The following is a 26,086-nucleotide window of genomic DNA, read 5'->3' on the forward strand; positions in this document are numbered from 1 at the left end:
TTCACCAGGAGATAGTCACCCAGGCGGGGCTTCCTTCTAGTTCTGGAGAGGAGGCCAAACAGGACACAAAGGACAACCAAGGTGCGGACCTTAAGAGGAAGATAGGCAGACCTAAGGGCAAACGCACGCAAGTGTTAGCTTCGTCTCAAGCTAAGTATCCCCTCCGTTCCCATGATAAATCCAATTAATTTCATTGTTTGGAATATACAGGGCGCCTCGCACTCTGACTCAATTAAGCATTTACATAAACTCTGCATGAACCATAAGATTTCCTTGGTTTTTCTTCTGGAGCCTATGTCAGAGGTTAAGCAATAAGACACGGTCCGTAGAAGGCTTAAGCTGGACCACGGGACCTAGTTCTTAAACGGCAAGGTGTGGTGTTTACGGAGTTGGACTTTCAAGATCTCTTTTTCGGAGGGTGAGGATCAGGTTATGCATGGTAGACTCACGTTCCAGTTAGGCGAGACTATTTTTGTTTCGGCGGTCTATGCTAAGTGCACTAGAGTGGGGAGACGGCCCCTCTGGAGCTGCTTGGAGGATTTCAGTATGGGAAGGAGTGAGCCGTGGATTATAGCTGGGGACTTCAATGTGATAGCGTCCTCGGAAGAGCGGAGAGGGGGGCGTCCAGCTAATGGCACTAACATGGACGAGTTCAATTCATCTATGTTTTTGTGCGGGCTCTCCCCGGTTGACTATGATGGGTGTCCCTTTACCTGGACGAATGGCACGGTTTGGCAGCTTTTGGACAGGGCTCTCATTAATGCCCGGTGGGCGGCGGCATATCCAGTCACAAGAGTCTCTCACTTTTCTCGTGATCAGTCCGATCATGCGCCACTCTTGATCAAAGCGGGGTTGGAGACGTCAGTTCGGACTTCTTTCAGGTATCTAAACATGTGGCATCGACACCCGACCTTCTGGGAAACGGTATCAACAGTCTGGCAAGGGTCGGGTTCAGGAGTCGGGATGCACCTTTTCTACTCCAAGTTGTCGTCCCTTCGAACTCAGCTGAGAAAGTGGAACAAGAAGGAGTTCGGGAATATATTTGCTCGAGTTCAGTCAATAGAGGATACATACAAACAACAGGAGGCGGAATTCGACTCAAGAGGAGACGTTTCCTCGAAGACCCGTTTACATGAGGCAAGGGCCATGTATCTAAGAGAATTGTTAGTGGAATGCGAGTTCTGGCATCAAAAGGCAGCACTTCGGTGGATCAAGGAGGGGGATGCAAACTCCTCCTTCTTCCACTCAGTGGTCAAACTCCAACTATGTCGCGCGGGTTAAAGATGAAGCTCTGGGCTGGATTCAGGACGTGGACGACATTCAAGATTCAGCAGTACGATTTTTCTCAGCATTATTCCAATCCAGTGGGTTTGTCCCTCCTCCCACTCTGCCCCTAGAATTGCCTAGAGTTGCGACGGAAGAGGACGAGGGGTTGCGGCATTTACCGGATCTGGAGGAGATCCGAGCAGTGGTTTTCTCTATAGATGCAAGTAGCGCTCCGGGGCCAAACGGGTTTGGGGCGGGCTTTCTGTCAACAGTGCTGGGAGATTATCAAAGAAGATCTACTTGGGGTAGTGCAGGATTTTTTTAAGGGAATGCAGCAGCCCAGGGGCTTCTCCAGTGCGTTATTGGTACTGATCCCAAAGACGGAGAGGGCATGCCAGTGGAAGGACTTCAGGCCAATTAGCCTTTGTAACACGAGTTCCAAGATCATATCGAAGATACTGGCAAATCGACTGGGGGGTCTACTACCCAAACTCATTTCGCCGTGGCAAACGGGGTTTGTTCCAGGAAGGGGCATTATGGATAATATCTTGCTAGCTCAAGAGCTAGTGATGGAGTTGGATAGGAAACTGGCCCACCCAAATTTGGTGCTCAAACTCGATATGGAGAAAGTGTATGACAGAGTGGAATGGCCTTTCCTTCTTTTTATGCTTAGGAGTTTTGGATTTTCAGAGGTCACTGTAGATCTTCTCTTCAGGACTCTATCCAACTCATGGTTTTCGATTTTGGTCAATGGCCAACCCACTGGCTTTTTCAAGTCTAGTAGAGGGGTGCGTTAGGGGGATCATTTGTCGCCCGCGCTCTTTTTTTTTTGTAGCAGAGTTCCTAGGGCGGGGTCTCCAACAGCTTGGACTTAACCATAAGGACAGATGTTTTGTGTCGGCTGGTGCCACGGTGCTCTACCTGGCTTTTGCTGATGACACAATCATCTTCACTCGGTGCTCGGAGCCGTCCCTGATAGTACTGCATGAGTTTCTCCTTCTATATCAAAAACATTCCGGGCAGAAGGTAAATGCGGGGAAGAGCACTCTTCTAATGGTGGAAGAAAAACACACGTTAGTGAGATAAACTCGATGCTAAAGGTGATAGAAAAACACATTAGTGAGATAAATTCGATACTAACGGTGAAAGAAAAAAAATACGTTAGTGAGATAAACTCGATACTAACGGTGAAAGAAAAACACACGTTAGTGAGATAAACTCGATGCCAACGGAGATAGAAAAACACGTTAGTGAGATAAACTCGATGCTAACGGTGAAAGAAAAAAAATATTTTAGTGAGATAAACTCGATACTAACGGTGATAGAAAAACACGTTAGTGAGATAAACTTGATGCTAACGGTGAATGAAAAAAATACGTTAGTGAGATAAACTCGATACTAACGGTGAAAGAAAAACAGACATTAGTGAGATAAACTCGATTTTAACGGTGAAAAAAAACATACGTTAGTGAGATAAAGTCGATGCTAATGGTGATAGAAAAAACACGTTAGTGAGATAAATTCAATACTAACGGTGAAAGAAAAACACACGTTAGTGAGATAAATTCGATGCAAACGGTGGAAGAAAAAAACACGTTAGTGAGATAAACTCGATGCTAACGGTAAAAGAAAAACACGTTAGTGAGATAAATTCGATACTAGCGATGGAAGAAAAACACGCGTTAGTGAGATAAATTCGATGCTAACGGTGATAGAAAAATACATTAGTGAGATAAACTCGATACTAACGATGAAAGTAATACATACATTAGTGAGATAAATTTGATGCTAACGGTGATAGAAAAACACATTAGTGAGATAAATTCGATGGAAACGGTGATAGAAAAACACGTTAGTGAGATAAAATCAATGCTAACGGTGGAAGAAAAACACACGTTAGTGAGATAAATTTGATGCTAACGGTGGAAGAAAAACACACGTTAGTGAGATAAACTCGATGCTAATGGTGATAGAAAAACACGTTAGTGAGATAAATTCGATACTAACGGTGAAAGAAAAACACACGTTAGTGAGATAAATTCGATACTAACGGAGATAGAAAAAAACACGTTAGTGAGATAAATTCGATGCTAACAGTGAAAGAAAAACACACGTTAGTGAGATAAATTAAATACTAATGGTGATAGAAAAACACGTTATTGCATGAAAAAGTTCTTGAATACTTACCTGAAAATTCTTTTCAAAAATTGCTCCAATTTGAATCAATTTTTGTACAACCATTCATTTGCTTTGCATTGTGGCATTGTTGCTCCTCCTTAAGACCTTGATTCGCACTTACTCTTCTATTTGAACCTTGAATGTTTAATTGTTGTGTGGCATTCCATGACTTTATTACAAAAATAATTTTTTCCAGTTTTGCTATGTGAAATAATCAAAATAATGTCACCACCGTTCGATCCGTCTGGCTTTTGAGAAACATGTAAATATGAGTATTTTGATATTTTTTTCTCGATGCTGCAAAACCCGACCTTGCACCGCAAATTGCATCTTGGTTGTCTTAGCTTCCAATGCTAAGTTAATATGAAAACTTATACATATGCACCTTTCGATAAATAGAGAAAATTGTCATTTGATAAAATCCAATGAGACAAATGAAACTATGCAACACCCAAAGAATTTTTATACAAAAATGTCAAAAACCAAAGTAATGCAAAAAATAACCATCGACTTGCATTGAAAAAAAAGATAACTTTAGAGAAATGAATCACAAATCCATCAATCCATGTTGATGACCAAAATATTTTGGCCTCTAACAACGTGCCCCTTTTGACCCTTTGGATATCGTCCGTCCGAAATTCAATGCCAGCAGAAAAATCACAATGTGAAAAGGAATCCCAATGAACTGAGTCACCTTTACTTTCTTTGTGCAACCCTACCTTTGCGTCATTTCAGGTTTTCACCAAGATTACCCTCCATCCTTTTGTTTGTTCCTTTTTCTTTCTCTTTTTTCCCTATTTTTCTTCTTGATTTTCTTTTTTTCTTTCTCCTTTTCTTTTTTAAAGGCGTCCTTGCGGGTTTTCACATGATGAGCAGTGTCAACCTCATACCTAATCAATTCATAAATACCTCTAAAAAATTTCCTGGTATCAGTAGATGAACATCATTTTGCCAATTAATTAAAAAAATTTTGACAGAGATATTACAAAGAACAGAAGTCACGACTTTTGGCTTTTGTAATGGGGTCAGGTGGAGTGCTTAGAAAAGTTAAGACTTGAAAGTGGATTTCAAAAGTGGTTTAAATGATCTGAGATCGCATTGTTGCATCAACCCTATTTTAGGGTTAAACCAAAACTTGTCCCAACTTATTCTCAACTGAGGTTCTTTTTTTAATTTTTCTTTTTTTCTTCTCTCATTCCATTCACCTTTTGAAATTTTTTCAAAATTTGCCCCAATTTATTTTTTAACTGAGGCTTTTTTCCTTTAATTTTCTTTCCTTTTGTTCCTTTATCACTTTTCACCTCTTGAGGTTTTTCTTTCCTCCTTTTTCAATTCAAACTTGCCCCAGTGTGGGGTTGCGATTCTCAGGGGTTGCCAAATGAAATAATTTATTCTGTAGTTCAAATGGGATAACTAGGGATAGAATGTTTAATTTGAAAGAAAGAAGGCCTGACTTTCATTCCGTTCCTTACGTTAACTCTGAAAGGAAACTTTCATTAATGTGAAATTTCCTGCATGTATCTGAATTAATTGACAGAGGAAGACCCCTGTTCATCCATATCTGTGAAACATAAGTGATCCGAACGGACAATACTCTTCCTTTTTCTTTTCTTTTTTTTTGACAACAAATCCTTTCCAATCTTGCACCGACAACAGTTGCCTCAACATTTTGTCTCTTTTTCCGAGTAGTCACACTATCTCTTTTTCGAGTAGTCACGATTTTACCCTTTTATTGTAAGCACAGGTTGCTACTTTGACTACATTTGGTTGCTTCTCATCAAATAAAGATTATTGTTCTTGACACTGCTTTCCATCTGCCTCCTTTTTCTACTTTTTATTTAAGTGACCACTAATTTTATTTACTACATCTTGATCCCCATTCGGTCTGAGTTCCTCCTTCGAATCTCTTTGAAGTATGTTCGGATACCTCCTCGCTATTCTTACATTCATGCAGTATCGAGATTACAGCCATCAAATTCCGGAATGGTAATATCCAAAGGGTCATGGGGTTTTATTTTGGGCCATTTGAAAAGAATGTGTAAGTCACAGTACCTATAAAACTGTACATTTTATTGCATTTCAAAAAAAAAACCAAACTTAATATCATGTTACTTGCTAAACGAAACGTGTTTTCAAAAGCCACTTGATTGAAAACTATTTACAAAAAGCATAGTTAAACAAAAGACACACGTATGAATGATTTTTCATTGGCTTTAACCAAAACAATTCCCCAAATTTATCGAAACTTCCCTTTAAGAGGGAGGAACTCACTAATTCAGCCCCTTCCAAGATTTTCAAATTTCTTCATTGGGGGTAAATCCCGTGATGGTGTAATGAGGTACTCGAGAGTCAGTTGGCATATTCGATGGGTAATTTTGAGGCATTTGAATGCCGGCTGAGTTAACTTGGATGTTATAGGGGTAAGTATATGGAAAACTGGAAGTGGAGTAGGTGAAAGTTTCTTCGGGTAAAGGATGGTGCAAAGGTAACTTGGGTATGGGATAGAGGAGGTGGTTGGTGTTCTATTTCAAGTTGGCCAATAGGCAAGAGATCATGCTGGACACCGCCACTACTAGCAACCAATTGGTCAATCATGCGCCTTTAGGCCGTCATCTCCACGCTCAATTCATTGAATTTGTGTAACATCTCGTTCAATTGAGCTCCCAAATTTGCAGCATTTGTTGGAGGTGCCGTGGTGGATCTATCAGATGGTTCCGGATGTGCGCTCATATTTACACGATTTCTCGAAACTCGACTGCGAGATCGTGTGACGATAGGACTTCTTGTAGTTATATTTGAAAAACACCTGACATTTTAGAAAACCCTATTTAGCATCATTTGTTAATCGGCTATTGGCAAAGTAAGAAAAGAAAGAAAAAGAAAAAGACACTAATTAGTATATATTGAGGTAATTCAAATGCATGCCCTATTGGGGGACCCTTTTTACGCCAATGGTTGGTTTAGTATGAAAATGCAATCCTTCAGGGTAGGCACTATACAATACCTGATAGATCCGATCAACTTATTGCCATTCGATTGGAGGGTAATTTGAAAATTTTGGCCAATTGAATGACAGGAGATTTCTAGCCTGATAGAACAAGAGTAAAGTCCGAATGGATTGATTGCTTTGATTGATACAAGAATTTGTAAAAACACAACGATTTGGCCTTGAAGAACTTTCTATCGGAGAGATTGAAATTTGTTGACAAATTTTCTCAGTGAAGCATGGATCGAAACCCCAACTGATCAAATGGTTGGATGCAATGGATGGTTTTCTCAAAATCGACTAGGTTTCCCAATTTGAAATTTGACATTGAAACCCTAATTGGTCAAATGAGTTGAATGAAATTGATAATTTGCTAAAAATAGACTAGCTCATCTAATCGATAAAAACCCTAATTTGACACTTTTGTTGCCAACGCATTAGTCTATAAGCCTTCTACAATCAAGATTTTGGCTTTGATTCATTTATTGTCTCAGTAATGAGGAGTCATTCATGAATTTATTCAATTTAAGGTCCTTTATGCAAAGAATTTTACCAATTTGATAAAATAGGCCAAAAAAATGAGTATTAGATGCTCATATTCTAATGTACAAAAGATCGCTCTATGAAAACGATCGGATCCTACCTTACCTCGTGCACTACTCCTCTGGATGTTACAAAAATGTAAACATGCAAATCTCCTTGGATTAAGTATCCGAGACAAAAGGGTAGCTTATTCCTAACATAGGATTCCGTATGTGGCATTCCCTCTAAAGTTTATGCATGATGCCAACTTATCAAAGCCATTAAATATGCAATTTAAAATGAAAACATGATCTAAGGGACCATTCATATGTCAGGGTGGGTCTAAAATGACATGCAATTATTAACCTACGAATGCAATACATCGAAATCTAAACATGTCATAGCCTATCTAAGAGGGTAGGTTCTAAAAGAGTATCACGTCAGAACTCTTATTTTCTAGGGTAAAAAACAAAAAACATTCCCTGTGGTAAACCTAATACACAGAAAAATCTCCTATGGTTTCAAAATATACAATACAATATTTCATGCTTTGAACTAAATTGTAAAGGTGACGGAATCCGCTAAACTTAACGGAAATGGCTTATTGGAATCTAAAAAAAAAATTTATACCTAATTTTTATCAAATATACCTATTCCATCCCTTAACTCTCAATTCTCTCTATTTAGAGAATAAAACAAATGATTTTTTTGAGTTGTCTTTTGCTTAATTATATCAGGGCATTTTGGTCATTTCGTCTAGTTCCGTTAAGTTTAACGGATTTCGTCACCTTTACAATTTAGTTCAAAACATGAGGAGTCGTGTTGTATATTTTAAAATTATGGGGGGCTTTTCTGTGTATTAGTTTTGCCACAGGGATTTTTTTTTATTTTTTACCCTTTCTAATATTTGTGAATGCAACAGACGAGAAAACAAGGAAATGTTAGTTCAACACATAACACATAATACATTAAGCAATTAGATGATACAGAAGGCAAAAAGAAAGAGAAACAAGGAAAGAGGGGTGGAATCCCTCCCTTCATGCATAGTGTTCCTAATTAGGTACGGTCAATTCTATCCTAGGCGATTTCTAATATGAATGCATGAGGTTGGGTTCACTAATGCATCTAGACTCGATAAAACTTCAGGTCCCCAAATCTTCAGACCAAAGGTGAAGGATCATCAATTCTAAGGCCTAAGAGTCGGTGGTTCGAGTGATCTCTCGAACATTGCTATGCGCACGTCGTGCCACGGCCACATGTCCAAGTGGATCGATCCTAATCCTAACGGGTGGAGTGGTGTGACAACCACTAAAAGTAAAAAGAAATGAGGGGTTATAAAAGTAAAACGTATGCACGTATGAAGTGCCCCTTTTGAAGAGAGGGATTAAATACCATAAATGTAGGTGAAAGCTCTAGGGTGGCTACCCCTTTCCCCTAAGATGAAAGCGCGATTACACATAAGTAAATGAAAGAGATAAACACATTATTCACATACACGGATATCGAGACAATTGCGCTTGTGAAATGCAAGAAAATCCTAAAAAGGAAAAATGCAACCTAAAACTTCCAAATGTGATATATAAGAAGGTTAGCAAAAGAAAAAGATTGACTAAATCAAATGCTCAGACTCTCTAACTTCCTAGTGGAGTCGCCAAGCTGTCGCGCCCCATTTTTAATGAAAAGAATAATGAAGTTTACAAAAATAAAATTTTGATTTATTTTGAGTGAAAAAATGAGTTTTTGATCTTTTAGAAAATAAATAAAGAAAATGGGCCTAAAATGGGACTTAAAAATGCGACGATTTTGGCCCAAAATATAGTTTAAAAAGGGTTTTTAATAACAAATCGGAGTCGCCCCTTGGTATTGAGTTAAGATGTACCAAGTTACCTAAAATGAATTTAAAATAAAAAATAGAGAAAAACCCTTTTTAAATGACTCCAAATCTTCGAAAATCAGAGAAAAGTGTTTAGGAGTCACATTTGAAAAAAGGGAAGGCAAAGATAAAATTCAAGGCACCCTTTCAACCTAGCCAGAGTTAGTTGCGTGATTTAGTCAAAAATTTTCTTATTTTAATCTTAGAATTTATCACATTTGGATGTACTATATGAATGCAAACCCTAGACCTAATGTATCGGGGTTAACATGTCTCTTCGAATTTTAATTGGTGCAAATCGCATTAATTGTGATGTCCAAAGTGATTATTTGAAGAGGTCACGAAATTGCAAAGAATGAGACTCGACGAAAAGAAAAGAAAATAATAATTATACAAATATACATGACCTAAAGGAATGCATCATAACGGGTGTGGGGAACTAAAATTCGAGACTCTATTTTCCCTTTAATAGAGAGAATACGAGCATGCTAAAACTAGAGAGCCATACTCGTCCATATCCCATATTTGAAGGGGTTATTTCCTATGTTGTCAAGCAAATGAACTAATCTAGTTCTAACTTTCCTTAAATGAAATGTAAATCTAATGTCATGATTCACACATAGGGATAAGAGATATACATAGGGGAAACATCATGCAAAAATAATAAGGATCCTAAAATGGAGAAAATATGTATGAAATGTAGTGTTTCGTCATACAAATATGATCTAGCGCGTGGATGGTTCCTAAGAGTTTAGCGTTGGACTAACCCATGGCTATAAGTTCTCACTAGTGTTAGACTAATGAGAAATTAGAAAGGAGGGCCACAACTAACGTTGGACTAGTGTGGAGTCAGAAAAAGGGTGTCACAACTAGCGTTAGACTAGTGTGGTGACGTCATGCATTTATTACAATGAAATAAATTATGTAAAACATAATAAAGTAAATAAACACATAAATCACATATAGCACATAGCACATAAACATGATATTTAGATGCAAGACCCTAAGAAAGTGAGTAACACGTAAACACACGAGCATGCAAAACACACAAAGCAAATAGAGTAAAGAGAGACCAAACTATTACAATTGGGGGCCCTAACTACAATCTAAAGGGGTGAGAAATAAAATAGATAAAAATAAATAATAAAAAAATAAATACCTAACTATTACATATCCTATCTAAATACAAGTCTTGAACCCCCTAACTATTACAATTTGGCATTTAAATGCCTTTTCGAATAATCAAAAATTAAATTAAAATAAATACACAAAACTAAAACAAATAAAGTGACTAAATAAATAAATAAATAAAATAAAATAAAAACATGCAATTACACACATAAGGTCACATAGGAGCACATAGGAGCACATAGGATCAAGTAAATCAAAATAAAGGAGTAGAGTGTGTCTCTCTTGAATTGGTGACCTAATGAAATGAAATTTTTCTTATTTACTCTCCAAAACAAAGAAAAAGTCAAGGCATCACTTTTAATTAACAAATGATCACAAGAAATGCAAATAAACACGTGATTGAACCAATTAAAGTTTTTAAATAAACATAAACAACCCACATGCAACAAATTAAACAAGCAAAAACCCAATTGAAAGAATTAAAGAAATTTGAGGGGTCGAATCATTATTATTACAAAAATTAAAGGTTTAAATAAAAAAAATAAAATTAAGGGCTTACGATGAAGCATACCAAAATCAAATGCTAAACCCCAAACACAAAATATTACCTAAATCTAAACTAACGAGCAAAGAAAAATCAACTAACAAAATTCAACACCAATTATCCTAAATTCTAGAATTAAGCCACCTAATGAGCCACTAAACATGAACAAGAGGAATGAAGTCAATCAAAAAAGAGCAAAAGGGGTTCAATTGGAAAAGTTTTTGGGCCATAATATAATTAGATTAAAATTAAAGGGTTAAAGTGCAATTTTTTTTATTTGCATGCAAGCTACGAAAGAGACATTCTGCAACTGGAGCCACTCTTCTGCAATTTCTCACCCATAAGCTTCTGCAACTTTCGACTATTCGCGGCTTGCGATTTCGACAAGAAATACCATCCCAACCCTGTAACATAATTGCCAAAAACATCAACTAAGCCTCCTAGTTTTTGTAAACAGAATTTCTGGGACAAGGACAAGCAAGACAAGAGAGAACAAAACCACGGGAGAAAGGAAGAAGAAACAGCAACCATGCACAACTAGACGAGATTCAGTTATAATTAAATCAAGTGCGACTTTAATCATCCTAGGAAGAACGCAGACAGCATGGTCTAGATATGAAACTGACAACTAAGCAAGAATCCAGAATCTCTAGTTAGCAGATTGGATTTCATATAGGAATGAAAATGGACAAGAAAAAGGGTAGAAGATTACCTGTTTCACCGCCTCTGGACTTGACTCCTTAGCCTAGGTTTGATGAGAGACCAACTGCAGACTTTGATGAAGAAACCTGAGCCTGGGTTTTCAGCCTCGAATCTTCCTTCTCCTCTTTCCCTTGTTCTTTCTTGGATCTCTCGGTTTTCCTCACTTTCGTTCTCTCGGTTTTGGTTTTTCTCGCCTCCCCCCAAAACCCTTGTTTCTCTCAACCCGTAGCTCTTTTCTTTCCTTTCCTTTGCTTATTTCTGCCCTCTTTTGCAGCCGCCAAGAACCCCTTTTTTGTTTTTCCTTTCTCCAGCCTTTTTCCTCTGGTTTCTTACCCGCTGCCACCTGAAGAGGTGATTTTTGGTGGGTAGCCGAACCGACCTAAATCAGTTCTCTCTCAAGTGAAGTGTGGTGATTCGCTTGTCCGAAATGGATGGCGGGGCTTCTCCCCTGAGATCATTCCGACGATCAAATTAGTATATTGAGAGAACGAGAGAAAACAAGAGCGTGTATGAATGAACAATATGCTTACTCGTTGAGAGAACATGAGGGGTATTTATAGGGCAGGAGTGGAAGACAGGACGGAGGGCTCATGCTAGTGGGACCCATGTCCTGGCCATTACGGCTTTGTTCCCTGCCAAGAGGTCCGACTCTGACACTGTAGCCATCTGGACATGATGACGGGGAGTCTTGCGCAGTAGCCATTAAGAGCATCAGGTGCTTTTCAGATAAAGCACTAGTTCTGTGTGATGTCAGACGTGTTGATATCACCAGCGTGACTCTTTGTGTCCCGCCTGTCCTATGGTACTCGGGCCCACGGCAGTGACTCTTTGTGTCCCGCCTGTCCTCTCGATGAGGGCCTCGATTTTCTCGGTGGAGGCGGTTCGGTTGAAGTTTCCATCCTTACGGACGAATTGCTTCAAGTATCTCTGTTTGATCAGGTTCTCGATCTCCCTTTTCAGATCGTTGCAGTTCTCGGTCTCGTGCCCAACATCTCGGTGGTAGGCACAATAGAGGCTGGAGTTTCTCTTCTCCCTCATTCCTAGAATTTCAGGAGGGGTTCGGCCGAGGTGGTTCTGCCTAATTACAGCCAGAATGTGAGACCGACTGGAATTAAGGGGAGTCAGCTCAGCGTCCGAGGTGGACGACCTCCCCTTCACGATCCGGTCAAAGACACTCCGACGATCGCGAAATTGATTAGACGAGCCATTGGGGCCTTGTTCAATTCGGCCGACTTCTTTTTTCCTCCGGGGCTCTTGCCCGGTACGGGCTGTTTGGACTTCCCGCTTCATGCGCTTTAGATCCTTACTTCGGATTCCTTGGTCTACCCGTTCCCAGAGTTCCCGAAGTGAGCGGGGGTAATTCCGATGTATCTCTGTATGGAAGATCCCTGCGATCAACCCGTTGGTGAAGGCAGCTATGGTTACCTGCTCATTTTGATCAGGTATCTGCATATTTTTCTCATTGAACCTCTGCACATATGAGCGCAGTAACTCGCCGGGAGCCTGCTGTAGGTTCAAGAGGTAGGCTGAAGTTTTTGTCACTGGGCGAGACGATACAAAACGGTGAATGAACCTGTATGCCAACTCGTCCAGTGAGGAAATGCTCCTCGGTTCTAAACCCCAGAACCATTTTCGGGCTGTCCCTTGTAGAAAAATGGAGAAAGCTCGACAAATCACGGCGTCGGGGACGCAGTAGAGACGGAATGCCGAGATGAAGACGCGGAGGCGATCCTTGGGATCACCTTGGCCATCGTAGGGATGTAATACTGGGAGCTTAAAATTAGGGGGAACCATTTCCCCATTGATGTCATCGGTAAAGGGCAGAGCTCTCATGTAGTCGGCTGCTAGGCCCCAGGGTGCCGAGGTGGGTCCTCAAGTCGTCTTCCCAGTAAACTCCGGGAAAACGCCCGGGAAATAGATGCAATTTTGGAGGTCACCTTGGAAGAGGCGCGCCTGGAGGTGCTCCGAGAGAGATTCCCCTCATCAGAGTCCTCACCTGAATGTACCTCCGGTGACTTCGTCGACCTCCTTTTGGAGGATTTGGTTTTTTCTTTCCCCTGTCTCTTGAAGTACCTTCCTAGTTCTTCGAAAATGTTGGGATTGTCCGCTACGAACTCGGCCATCTTGGCGATGGCGTCTTCGTTGGTGGGCTGGGTCCTCAGAGACCCTTGTTCCTCTGAGATGTGACCTTGCTGAGCTCTCGAGGCTTGCCCAGCCCCGATTGAGGGACCTCTCCCACTTCTGGAGCGCGTGGATCTCATTTAGCAGTAATCTCGTTCCCGCAGACGGCGCTAATTGAAGAGGTGATTTTTGGTGGGTAGCCGAACCGACCTGAATCAGTCCTCTCTCAAGTGAAGTGTGGTGATTCGCTTGTCCGAAATGGATGGCGGGGCTTCTCCCCTAGGATCATTCCGACGATCAAGTTAGTATATTGAGAGAACGAGAGAAAAAACAAGAGCGTGTATGAATGAACAGTATGCTTACTCGTTGAGAGCACATGGGGGGTATTTATAGGGCAGGAATGGAAGACAAGATGGAGGGCTCATGCTAGTGGGACCCATGTCCTGGCCATTACGGTTCTGTTCCCTGCAGGAGGTCTGACTCTAATATTGTAGCCGTCTGGACATGATGACGGGGAGTCTTGCGCAGTAACCATTAAGAGCATCAGGTGCTTTTCAGATAAAGCACTGGTTCTGTGTGATGTCAGACGTGTTGAAATCATCAGCGTGCAGCCAAGGTGGGAGCCTAGAGGTCATCCAAGAAGTTCGGCCAGAGATCTGGCCGAACTCAGGGGTCATGTCCAGGACATGACCGCGCTTGTGTGAAGGACGAAATGAGGTCACCTCGGCAATGCGGGGGTGGCCAAGGTGAGCATCCTTACCTCCCTCTATCAATCTCTCTGTTGTTGCCCGTCTTTTCTTCCTTCTTGCTCTTTCTCTCCCAGCCCCGAAGCTCCCTTTCTTTTGTTTTGTTTCTGTTGTTTCTTCCCAATCTAGCTCCCACGAAGCCTTTCCCCTTTCTCAGTTCTTGCTCTTCCCTCTTTCTCTACCCGAAAAATCCCTTGCCTTTTTTCCTTTTCTCCTCAGCCGAGAGCTTCTTTTCTTCCCTTTACCCTTTCTTTTTCCTTCTGGTTTTCTCTCTTTCCCAGGCTTCCCTTCCTCAAAAACCCTCCTTAGTTTCTCGCTTTTTCTGGTTTTTTCTTCCTTTCTTCCCAGATCTCTTCCCTCTCAGCCGAAACCTCTCTTCCAGTTTTTCCTCTTGTTTTTTTTTTGTTCAGTCTTGTTTCTTGCTCTCAGTTTCCTCTCTCGCTCAGCCTCTCTCTCTCTCCCCCCTTCACTCTCCCGGTCTCTTCCCTTTTTCCTTTCTTCTCCGTTCTCCTTTTTTCTCCGTTCTTCTTTTTACTTGCTCTCCTTTTTTCTTGCTCTCAACCCCTTAACCCGTAGCTACTCCTCTGAACCCTAGCCGCCAAGCTCTCTCATTTTCTTTTCTTTCTTAACCCTTTGCCCGAAACCCTTTTCTTCTCCTTTTTCTTTCTGGCCGCCACCCCTTTACTCTACTTCTTGTCCCCTCTTTTGTTCAGTCATTTTTGTTCTATTTGTATGGAACACAAACTCTCAAACCCTCATCTCAAAGATGAGGATGAGAGTTGTGATTTGCTGGGCATTTTAGAGCCACTCGATGGCTATTGTTCTAGAAGGCTCTTGATGCGGATCAAAGGGGCTGAGGTGGCCAAAGTTTGGGAATGAAAAATCAGAAAAATGAGTAGAAAACGGGGCAAAATGGAGCTACAATAAAAATCCTGTACTTAGCATAGCTGGTTCTCGTACCAGCTGAAGAAGAAAACGCGCGCGTGGGTTTTTATTTTTCTTTTAAAACTGATTTTCAATTCTCATCTGTTTTTCTTTTTAATTCTTTTCTTTCTTTTTTTCTTTTTTCTGATTTTCTAAAATGATTTTCCTCAAGAAATGTAAAATGAAACAAAATAAATTAAAATAAGTTAAAATAAACAAAAATATGAATAAAATGAATGAAATAAAAATGGTGAAATTTTGGTGTCTACAAGCATCTCATCACCAATGAAGACTCTAACCATATAATTTTAAACTCTTGAGGATCCAATATAAAGGCATCTAACTCCCACAGAAAATGAGTCTTAGTAAATTCTCAACTCCAGTAGAGCATTACCCAAAGATACTAACTACTATTTTCGGTACTTACGTCACAATAACTATGCTTGTTTTTGCATATGTTAAAGTACTATCTCTTAATTTCCCGAAATTACTCACGAGTTCACAAGCTCCAAAATTTCACACTCTATTTCACCTCATTTTACAATCATCTCCACAAAGTATGTTTACGAAGAATCTATAGTCTCTTGCTCCCTTTGGTAACCCTTTCCATTTCCCAACTAAGTCTCGATAACTAAACTAAAACCTTTAACCCCAGATCAATTACAACTTGAAATTCTTGCTAATGCACTAACCAATAACACAAAAGTGTCACACCGATTAAACTTAATGTACCAAATTCTATTTAACTTTTACAATGTTTCTCCACAAACAAGCCACTCCTTTGAATTGGAATACCATGAAAGTCACTTGCCTTTCCTTTCATCCAATTGATAACCCTTACTACTAGATCCTCTAACTTGCCCTTTGATTCTTGATGCGGGAAACCACAGGTTCCCGATCAATTTCTTAAGTCTAGGGTTACCTAGGTTTACATGGATGTTCCCAAGCCATCCCCAGCTTCCATTCTCACACAAATCTAAGTTCATAGATCCACATAGAAAGACAAAATCAATAAGGTAGGAATCACTTAATTATATAAGTAAGGATAGACAATCAGGAGCCAAACGATGGTCCTCTAGGTTCACCATAGTAATGCATACTTTGTTTAAGTTATATCACAACAAGTTCCAGTAAACATATAGCAAGTCCAAACGTTCAAAAGAGGAATTAAATAGGTCTGCAGTGCCAGCACATTATATATTCAAGACACGCATCAAATTTCAAGTCTAACCCCTTGTTATTGAGGTACAATTAGGTATTGCTTAGACTAATTCATATCAACACTCGTAACCCAATCTCCTTAATCGGTCCAGCCTCAGGTCTAACCTTAGGATCTTTCGTGTCTTAACCTTCACCACTAAACTTTATCCTCTCAATTCTATCCCCCATTATCTTGCCATTTGGGCGAGGCGAGAATTGGTCTCTTATAACTGCTCATGAATAGCGTAAATCCACTCTTACTCCTTAACCATACTAGTTTCAAGCTCTCGGGTCTTGTCATTTTACATCCTTAAAATATTCTTTTAGTTCATATACTTGGTAACCTTTGCCTCGTACTAACAATAGCTAGCACCACACCATCAAGATAAAGAATCTATCATCTCACAATCACACTAATTTCTTCCATTCCTATAAATCCAATAATGGTTCAAGTCTTATTTAAACTTCTACTAATCATCCTTTCACTTAATATTTCAATTACATCTCACATTAGCTCTACAGTCCGGCATCCTAAACATCTAGTTTAGGATACATTATAGTGATCTAAAACCTAAATCTCTGATACCACCTGTGATAGCCCCACCTCCTCCTAGGGCAAACCTAAGGGTTTGGTGGACCGCCTGCCCAACTCTTGCCAAGACTCATGCACTCACTTGAAACAAATCACGATTTTCAAGCCAAACAATTTCTTAAAACCAAAAAACTACTTGAATAACAACAACCACAATCCTTAGGCAATAGCGTTAACTATTACAACCATAATATTTCAAATACAAATGAAATCTACACTTTCAAATGTCCAAAAGTCACTCAAGGAATCACACTAACTCTAGACAAAAGTTGGCTAGCCTAGCACCTCCAATTCTTCACTTCAAATTCCTGTTAAGGAATAACAACTTAAAGGGATGAGCAGACGTTCAGTGAGGCCAAGATATCAAACAAGTAAGTAGAACAAGTACCATAATTCAACTCAAATAGCACATATATAGAATAGCAACAATGGTTTTACGTAAAGCCACAAAAGGACTAAAACACATTCATTAAGAGGATACACGAGCTCTCAGGAATTAATCCACAAGTTTGCCATTTCATGATCTTGGATGTTATTTCTTTTGTTGACACTCCGTCAACCATGCAAATAACAAATCCATAGAATTCACTTGGCACGAACCCCTACCGGACCCGAACGCCAAATAGAAATAGTGGTAGTAATACTCAAGTATACCCAAACAAGAACAAGTATAGTCGATGAGATAGCATTCCAATCGACTTAATTACGATAAAAGTACCGAGACGGGATGAACGGCACCTCCCACTCAGATTGAGTGTGGTACATGCTGCCGCTCAGCACTAGGGTCGATGAGATAACTCTCCAATTGACTTAATCAGGATAAAAGTACTGAGACGGGATGAGAGGCACCTCCCACTCGGATTGAGTGTCGTACATGCTGTCGTTCAGCACTAGAGTCGATGAGATAACTCTCCAATCGATTTAATCAAAATAAAAGTGTTGAGACGGAATGAGAGACACCTCCCACTGAGATTGAGTGTAGCACATGCTGTCACTTAACACTTACAAGTCGAGCACAAGTACAACCACAAGTATAGGTCAATCAAGTTCAAACAAATAAAAGATCATTCAAGAAGGGGAGGACGAGTGTGATAAAGTACACCCTCGCCTCATCAAATTCATAATTCAACACATAACACGTGGTATCATTCAAATCAAGATATCAAGAAAAATGCACTTGACACTCACCAGTTTAAGCAAAATAACGTTAAAAATTTGCCCCCGAGTTATGCCCTTGATCACCAACAAACCCTAAGAACAACCAAGATAAAGTATTATAGTTCAACCATTCAAAACTTAGGTGAACTAAAGAAAATCCAAGTCTACTAGTGCAACGATGCAAATATGATTTTGGAGTGAAAAGAGAATATTTAGACCCAAGGGACATGAGTAACCAAGAATTTCCTCATTCCAATCATAAAACCAAGTTCAAAATGGTTTAACAACTTCAACTTAAAGTTGGAAATGAAAGTAAGAACAGTTTTAGGAAAATAGAATTTTTCAAATTTTGCGCGATGCTATTTGAAAAATCATATCTCAAGCTTCTTAAATCCAAAATTTATAAACTTTATACCATTGAAAAATAGACTAAAAAGGTTACAATTTCCCAGAAGAAATATTTGTAAGATTCTATCCATAAATCAGTGAAATTCTAGCCTCAAATTGCTGCTTCATCCAGTAGAAAAACAGAGCAGGTGTGGAAATTCAATCAACTTTGGAAAATCACAGATATTTATAGGAATTGAGAAAAATTCTGAAATTTTCACGGGAAATTACTCTGAATCTAGTTTCCAACGCAACAAGCAGAACTCAATTTGGATTTTTTTACACCAAGAAATGACAGATTTCCCAAGACTACTCAGAGTCTCCTGCAGGAAAATTTCCAGCCATGGGTTTTGGTCAAAATGTAAGGTTTAAGCCACTTAAAATGCATAATTTTGATCAAATTTCAGCACACACTTCTAGGGTAAAGTAGAATAACGTATTTTGAGCAAAACCAAGCCTAGATCATCAAGAAAATTTTGAAACAAAAGCTGCAATTGCAGCCCTTCCATTCGGCCAGCAACCAGAAATTTTCCTCCCAATTTTTTCGACTTTCCTCCAACTCATTGTACCAAATTCAGCCCAAAACATCTAGTAATTCCATAGGGTTTCATCACTAACACAACAATAAACACTTATGAAACCAAAATTATGACAAGATAGTCATTAAAATTATACCATAAGCATATGTATAATCAAACCCTAACTCGAGTATGAAGTATAAATATCATCAACTTGAAAACTACCAAGAGTCACCATCAAATCATGTCTTTATCCAATAGTCAACCTTATTTTTGAACATAAAACAAAGAAAGAAGGTTAATCTAGCCTTTTATCTCTTTTGCTTCCAACTAAGATGAATTTCCAACCACCAAATCTTCTCCCTTTTCAAGCTCTAGCAAAGGTAGATGGATTCCCCAAGGTATGTTCTTCCTTTTCCCACAAAAATACAAGCAAGATTCAAGCAATTTTTGATGAAGTTTCTTCTCTCTTTTCCTCCTCAGGCTCACGGTTCTCTCTCTCTTTCTTTCTCTTATATTTGTTTGTTATTTCTTAAGGCAAGAAATGGAAGATAAATGGTAAGAAAGCTTTGGTCAAAAGTCAAAGAAAGAGGCTTGGCTCTTATGGTGACACATGTCACCCTCTAGAGAATTCTTATTGTACTAAACCCCCTCATTTTTTTCAAAAGTTCCTTTCACACCCCACTAAAAAGAAAAAATTGCATTTTACCCCACACACAAATTTTCACATGTAAAATTTAATAAAAATATTAAGACAAAATAATTATCAAATCGATAAATAAACAAATAGATAACTAAATGAATAAAATTGCAAGGTAAGTCTATCTTTACTTGTCAAACATATGTGAATTGTCAAGAGTTATTCTAACAATTACCCCTCACTTCTATATTCTCATGTTATGTTCCTAGTAATTTCTTATTCTAGTGTTAATTTCTATAAAGGTTGATCTAACACTAATATAGGGTACATCCAAGTTATTTAATCACAAGAAACAAGTAACAAGTAACAAGTAAATACAACACCTTCAATTCTAAAACAAAAGCATGAAATACACAGTAAATTTCGGGCTCTCACAGATTAAGCCGTACTTCAAAATTGGTTCTTGTGGAATTTAATCCTATTTCCTTTGTATTATAATACACAACCCGTACACTTGCGATTAATGAGAGAATTAGATTTAAAATTAGAACGTAGGTATAAATCTCGTCAAGTTTTTGGTACCGTTGTCGGGGAACTATGGCAATATTAGGGCTAAAACAATCTTTACTACTCTAGATATTGTAGTGTATTGTGGATATCTTTTAGTTAGTAGATAGAGTGGTTTTTACTTTATCAAGTTTGTTTAGTTTGTAGTTAACTTCTCTTAATTGTGATCCCAATAGTGCATGCACCGAGCTCTACATGAAACAGTTCCATTGGATTCGAAAATTGAAAGAATTCTAAGGAGACTACAAAGGCAAACACTGCAAGATATCGTGGAAAATCAAGAAGGAAGGGGAATTTTCATTGAATTTCCTCCAATTGATACAATAGCGGATGAAGAGAATAGATGACCTTTAAGGGACTTTGCATTGTTTGGAGGGAATGAACTACAAACACGCATTGCAAGACCTACGGTAAATGCTAATAATTTTGAAATTAAACCTGCTCTAATTCAAATGGTGCAACAATGTCAATATAGAGGTAATGCTACCGAAGATCCTAATTCTCATTTGTTTATCTTTTTGGGAATATGTGACACAATTAAACTTAATGGAGTGAGTGACGAAGCAATTAGGTTTAAATTGTTTCCTTCTTCTTTAAGAGACAAGGCCAAGGTGTGGTTACAATCATACCCTCCTAATACTTTCACATTTTGGGCCAATTTATCCAAGACATTCTTAAATAAATTTTTTTCATCAGGCAAAACTGCTAAATTTCGTATGGATATAATTGGGTTCTCTCAACAAGACGGAGAGTCATTATATAAAGCTTAGGAGTATTTTCAGGAGCTTTTACATAGATGTTGACATCATGATTTGCCTGATTGGCTCATGGTTCAAACCTTCTATAATGGACTAAATTATTCCACCAAAACTCATGTAGATGCTGCAACAGGTGGAGCATTGATAGGTAAATCTATCGAAGAAGCTCAACAACTCATTGAGGAGATGGCAGCAAACAATTATCAATAGGCTAATGAGTAAGGTAATACAAGAAGACCCGCAGGTATGCTTGAAGTAGATACCTTGAATATGTTGAATGCCAAGATGGATAATGTGGTTAAGATACTTAATATATATTTTTTCGAAACGATAATTTGTATTACTTATATAAAAAATATATACAATCTAAGCAAAGGCTCAAGGATATTTTACAAGTTGTGCAACTTAGTATAATGGAACTGGAAAAGTCTATTCCACATCTTGATTTCTGCTCAAAGCTTGAGCACTAATTATGTAGCTTAGATCCGTATTTTCTATTCCTACCAAACAAAAGGAGCACATTCGAAACAAAATACTCGGTGCTTGCATATCTTCCAGCAATGTAGCCACCAAGTTGTTCCTATTGGCATTCCTTTGCAGTTGATTCAGCAGCTCCTTACTGGTTGTTTCAACAGTAATTGCAGTCCATTCCTGTTCCAAGGTTTTAATTAAAGCATAATGTATAGCTTCAACTTCCTGTTGAATGTTGCATCCCGTCATCTTTTCTCTTAGTCCCCATCCTGCTATGTAGCATCCTCCTCCATCTTTGGCAGCTATACCGTAGCCAACAGTGCTTGTCTCTTTTTGCCTTGAAACTGAAACTCTTAGTACTCTTCTCTATATTCTTGTGTTGAGTGTGTGTTGCCTTTCTGCCCTGATTTGTTACTGTGGTATTTCTGTTTCTGCTATGCTTCTGATACTTACTGGCTTATCCATACTTTGAAACTCTAGCCATTCATTACTGGCCTTAGTAATGATTCTCATAGGTTCCTTTACTTTGGCCTCAAACATTCTTTCATTCCTTGCTTTCCAAATGTGCCAAACTATAGTTACTGTGAGTGCAATGTGTTCCATCCCCTGTTGTCCGTATCTTGCTTCAATAACTGATGACCACCATTTTTTGAAGTTGCCAGTTGATGCCATGATTCCATCCCATTGAATGGGCGCTAGTTTCCAAATCTCTTTAGCCCTGTCACATTCAAAAAATATATGTTCCATTGTTTCCATCCTTTCCCTACAACCTTTACAGTAGGGGTCTTTCTTATGCATTCTCCTCCATATTAGTTCATTCACTGGTAGTCCCTCACTTAAGTACTTCCACATAAACACTTTTAGTTTGTGCTTGACTGGCACTTTCCACAGTACTTTCCATATAGGAGACTTGGGATTGGTATAGCTTGTGTTGTCAACTTGCTGTTCGCCTTTGGTTTTGTTCTGTTTTTTCCTCCATATTCTCTTGTAACCTGACTGCATAGTGTATTCTCCATTTTTATTATCTGGCTAGAAGGTACTGTCCTCTTTGTCAACCACACTAATTGGAATACTTAGGATATCTTCATCTTCCTTCTTCTTAAAAAGCCTGTATATCAGAGGCCCGTTCCACCTATGCCCAATTATCAAGTCCGCCACCTTCTGCAGAGTGCAGCCTGGTGGTTTTTTGGTTATTGGTTGGCCTTGATTACAGTTAGGAATCCATCTATCTTCCCAGATTCTGGTGCTTCTTCTGGTTCCTATTCTCCTTTTGATTCCATCATCCAGCTCATTTCTCACTCTAGTTACACTTTGCCAAAACCATGAAGCATTTTTTGGCACCTTGCACTCCATTATGGACCCTTCTGGATAATATTTGGCTTTTAGAACTTTGCTCACTAGGAGGTTGGGTTTGGTGATGAATCTCCACAGTTGCTTTGCTAGTAAGGCACTGTTAAAGCTCTGCAAGTCTTTAAATCCCAATCCTCCTTCCAGTTTTTCTTTTGTCATGTTCTTCCAGGAGCCCAGCTACATTTTGTTTTTCCCATCTATTTCACCCTACCAGAATTTTGCCATTAGTGCACTAATGTCCTTACATAGCCTGTTTGATAGTTTGAAGCAAGACATAGTATACGTTGGCATTGCCATTGACACTGCTTTCAATAGTGCCTCTTTTCCTACTGAACTCAACATTTTGCTCTTCTAGCTCATCATCCTTTTGCTGATGTTATTCTTGATGAATCCAAACACCTGATCTCTAGATCTGGAAATGACAATAGGAAGTCCTAAATATTTCCCTTGTGACACTGGTTTAATATTCCTCAAAATTTGGCAGATTTGCCTTGTCTGCTCCTCATCTGCATTTTTCGCTAAAGAAGGCACTTGATTTCTCCAACTTAACCAGTTGTCCAGATGCTAATTCATATCTATGCAATAGCTCCATTAGCTTCCTAGCTTCAGTAGTTCCTGCTTTGCAAAACACTAGAGAATCATCAGCAAATAGCAAGTGTGTAAGAGTTGGTCCCCTCCTGCTAATTTTCAATCTCTTGATTGTCCTTTCTTGATCTGCCCTTTTTAAAAGATTGGGAAAAGCCTCAGAACATATGAGAAATAAATATGGTGAAAGAGGGTCTCCTTGCCTAATTCCCCTACTTGGTGAAATATACTCCTTTAATTCCCTATTAACATTAAAAGAGTATGAAATTGTGTTGACACATTTCATGACCCATTCTATCCCCAAATCACAGAAACCCATTTTCCTCATCATGGCTTGTAAGAAAGGCCACTCCATCCTATCATAAGCCTTAGCCATGTCCAATTTCACAGCCATAAAGCCCTATTTTCCATATCTTTTATTTTTTAGGAAATGCAAATATTCATGGAAAATAATAATATTATCTAGGATCTGTCTCCCAGGGACAAATGCAACTTGATTTTTGCTAATGCAAGTATTAAGGAGTGGTTTTAGTCTATTCACCAGAATCTTTGAAATGACTTTACACACCACATTGCATAAACTAATAGGTCTATAGTGTTTCAGGTCAGTGGGGCAATCAACTTTAGGAATCAAGAAAATAACAGTGTGGTTTAGAGCTTTGAACATGAATTTGGATTGAAAAAACTTTGAACTGCATTTACTACCTCTAGTTTAATGATATGCCAGAATTTTTGGAAGAAAATAGGAGACATACCATTCAAACTAGGGCTTTGTTAGGATCCATAGAGAATGTTGCAATTCTTATCTCTTCTTCCATCACTGGTTTGGTCAGTTCCTGGTTCATTTGATCAGTTATAGAATTTGAAATTCCCTCTAGTATATTCTCAATATTTCCCTTGCAAGAAGATGTGAACAAGTGCTTGTAATACTCTGTTATTTCAGCTCCTATTTCCTCATCACTAGAGGTCCAGTTGCCATCAGATTTCTGCAATTGCTGTATTTGGTTCCTTTTCCTTCTCCCATTGACACATGCATGAAAAAACTGTGTTCCTGTCTCCTTCTTGTAGCCATTTTATTCTAGCTTTTTGGCTCCAGTGCAGTTCTTCTTTCCTATATGCTTCGTTCAGTTGCCTTTTGAGAAGGTCAGTTCTTGCCTTTTTATTTCCATCTGCAGAGTCTTGGTTAAGATACTTAATAGACAAGTTGGTTCTAGTTCTAATCAAAGAGTAAACGTTGCATGTTGTACTATGTGTGGAGGAGACCATGATGACTTTATTTGTTCAAGTGTTGAACAGGTACAATATCTCAACAATTATAGCCAGCAACCCCAAAACAATCCATACTCCAATACCTACAATTCAGGGTGGCAAAATCATCCAAAGTTTGGATGGAAGGACTAAGGGAACCAATCACAGCCAACAAATCCACCTAATTTTTAACCAAAACAACCACCTATGTAGTCTAAACTAGTTTCGGAGTTGGCAATTGAGAAACTAGCAAATGCATCAAATAACAAATTTGAAAAATTAACTAGCACCACTACTCAACGGTTTGAAAGAATTGAAGGTAGGATGGACCAATTCACCAATATGTATAGGAATGTTGAGATTCAAATAGGCCAAATAGCCAATGTTGTAAAAAATAGGAACCAAGGGGAGTCATCAAGCAAAATCGTGATAAGCCCAGAAGAACATTTAAGGCTATAACCCTCCGTAGTGGTAAGTGATTGAGTGAGCTGTCGGTTGATGAGATAATGAAAGAAAAAAAATGAGAGTAAAGAAGAAGAGCGGGGGAGTGAGCTAGTAGAAGACAGTGAGCAAAACAAAGGAAAAGACAAAGTGGAATTAAGTGAACCATCAACCTTCGAAATGATCCCTATTCCTTCACCGGTTCCATTTCCACATAGATTGAAATCATCAAAAGTTAACAAAGAATTTGAAAAATTCGTCAACATTTTTAAACAATTACATATTAACATTACATTTGTTGATACTATTTTGTAATTCCCTCTTATGCAAAGTTTCTCAAGAAAATAATGACCAAAAAGAGAAAATTAGAAGATTACGAGACTATTGTGTTAATCGAGAAATGTAGTGCTATCATACAAAATAAATTGCCACCAAAATTGAAGGATCTTGGGAGTTTCATGGTTCCTTGCACTATTGGTAATGTAGAGCTCTCTAAGGTATTATGTGATTTTGCTGCTAGTGCTCATTGATTCCTTTAACTGTGACTAGGCAATTGGGATTGAATGAATTAAAACGTACTAACATCTCTTTTCAATTGGCCGATAAGTCTATTAGATATCTATTGGATATTCTTGAAAATGTGCTAATTAATATATAAAAATTTATTATTCCCTTTGATTTTGTTGTTCTAGATATCGAGAAGGATGTTAATATACTTGTTATTCTTGGTAGGCTATTTTTTGCCACCGCAGGTTCTATAATTAATGTTAAACGTGGCAAATTCAAGTTTCAAATTGATGAAGAAGAGGTGGAGTTCGATTTGACAAAAATGAAAAAATATCACTCTTTCACCAACCATGTTTATTCCACTGGCACATGTGATGAATTGACAAAAGAGATGAGTCAAATTAAATTTGACTATGATTCTCTTGAACATTGTTTAAATGATGTAGGATTATATGAGGGGGAAGTAGAAGAAATGACCAATTACTTGCATGCACAAATCCCTTACAAAAGAGGCAACTCATATGAAAGTTTAGGGATAAGCAAAGGACTTTCGCCACCATTTCATGAGCAAGCTCCATAGTTTGACGTCAAGTCACTTTCCAACCATCTTAAATATGCATTTCTTGGGGAGAAAGGAACTTTGCCCGTGATTGTCAATGTGACTCTTGATG

The 26,086-nt window shown here is 38.7% G+C and overlaps 2 protein-coding genes across 2 annotated transcripts; one reads left to right on the plus strand and one right to left on the minus strand.

Moving 5' to 3' along the window:
* Nucleotides 1-546: 546 nt before the first annotated feature.
* On the plus strand, nucleotides 547-1,591 carry LOC113758060. The gene is made up of 2 exons (XM_027301093.1): nucleotides 547-1,148; nucleotides 1,195-1,591. The coding sequence occupies exons 1-2, from the start codon at nucleotides 547-549 to the stop codon at nucleotides 1,589-1,591; spliced, it is 999 nt and encodes a 332-aa protein (XP_027156894.1).
* A 10,376-nt stretch (nucleotides 1,592-11,967) lies between these two features.
* Nucleotides 11,968-13,035, minus strand: LOC113758061. Its single transcript, XM_027301094.1, has one exon. The coding sequence runs from the start codon at nucleotides 13,033-13,035 to the stop codon at nucleotides 11,968-11,970; it is 1,068 nt and encodes a 355-aa protein (XP_027156895.1).
* Nucleotides 13,036-26,086: the final 13,051 nt, after the last annotated feature.

This window comes from Coffea eugenioides, unplaced genomic scaffold (assembly GCF_003713205.1).
Source record: "Coffea eugenioides isolate CCC68of unplaced genomic scaffold, Ceug_1.0 ScVebR1_3593;HRSCAF=4947, whole genome shotgun sequence".
Lineage (NCBI taxonomy): Eukaryota > Viridiplantae > Streptophyta > Magnoliopsida > Gentianales > Rubiaceae > Coffea > Coffea eugenioides.

What these genes read in the sequence shown, in the direction of transcription:
- LOC113758060 (XM_027301093.1), top strand. Translation starts at nt 547, where the DNA reads ATGGGAAGGAGTGAGCCGTGGATTATAGCTGGGGACTTCAATGTGATA. An exon ending in TTACATGAGGCAAGGGCCAT is followed by an intron (nt 1,149 to 1,194) that starts GTATCTAAGAGA and finishes TGGCATCAAAAG; the next exon opens with GCAGCACTTCGGTGGATCAA.
- LOC113758061 (XM_027301094.1), bottom strand. Translation starts at nt 13,035, where the DNA reads ATGAGAGCTCTGCCCTTTACCGATGACATCAATGGGGAAATGGTTCCC.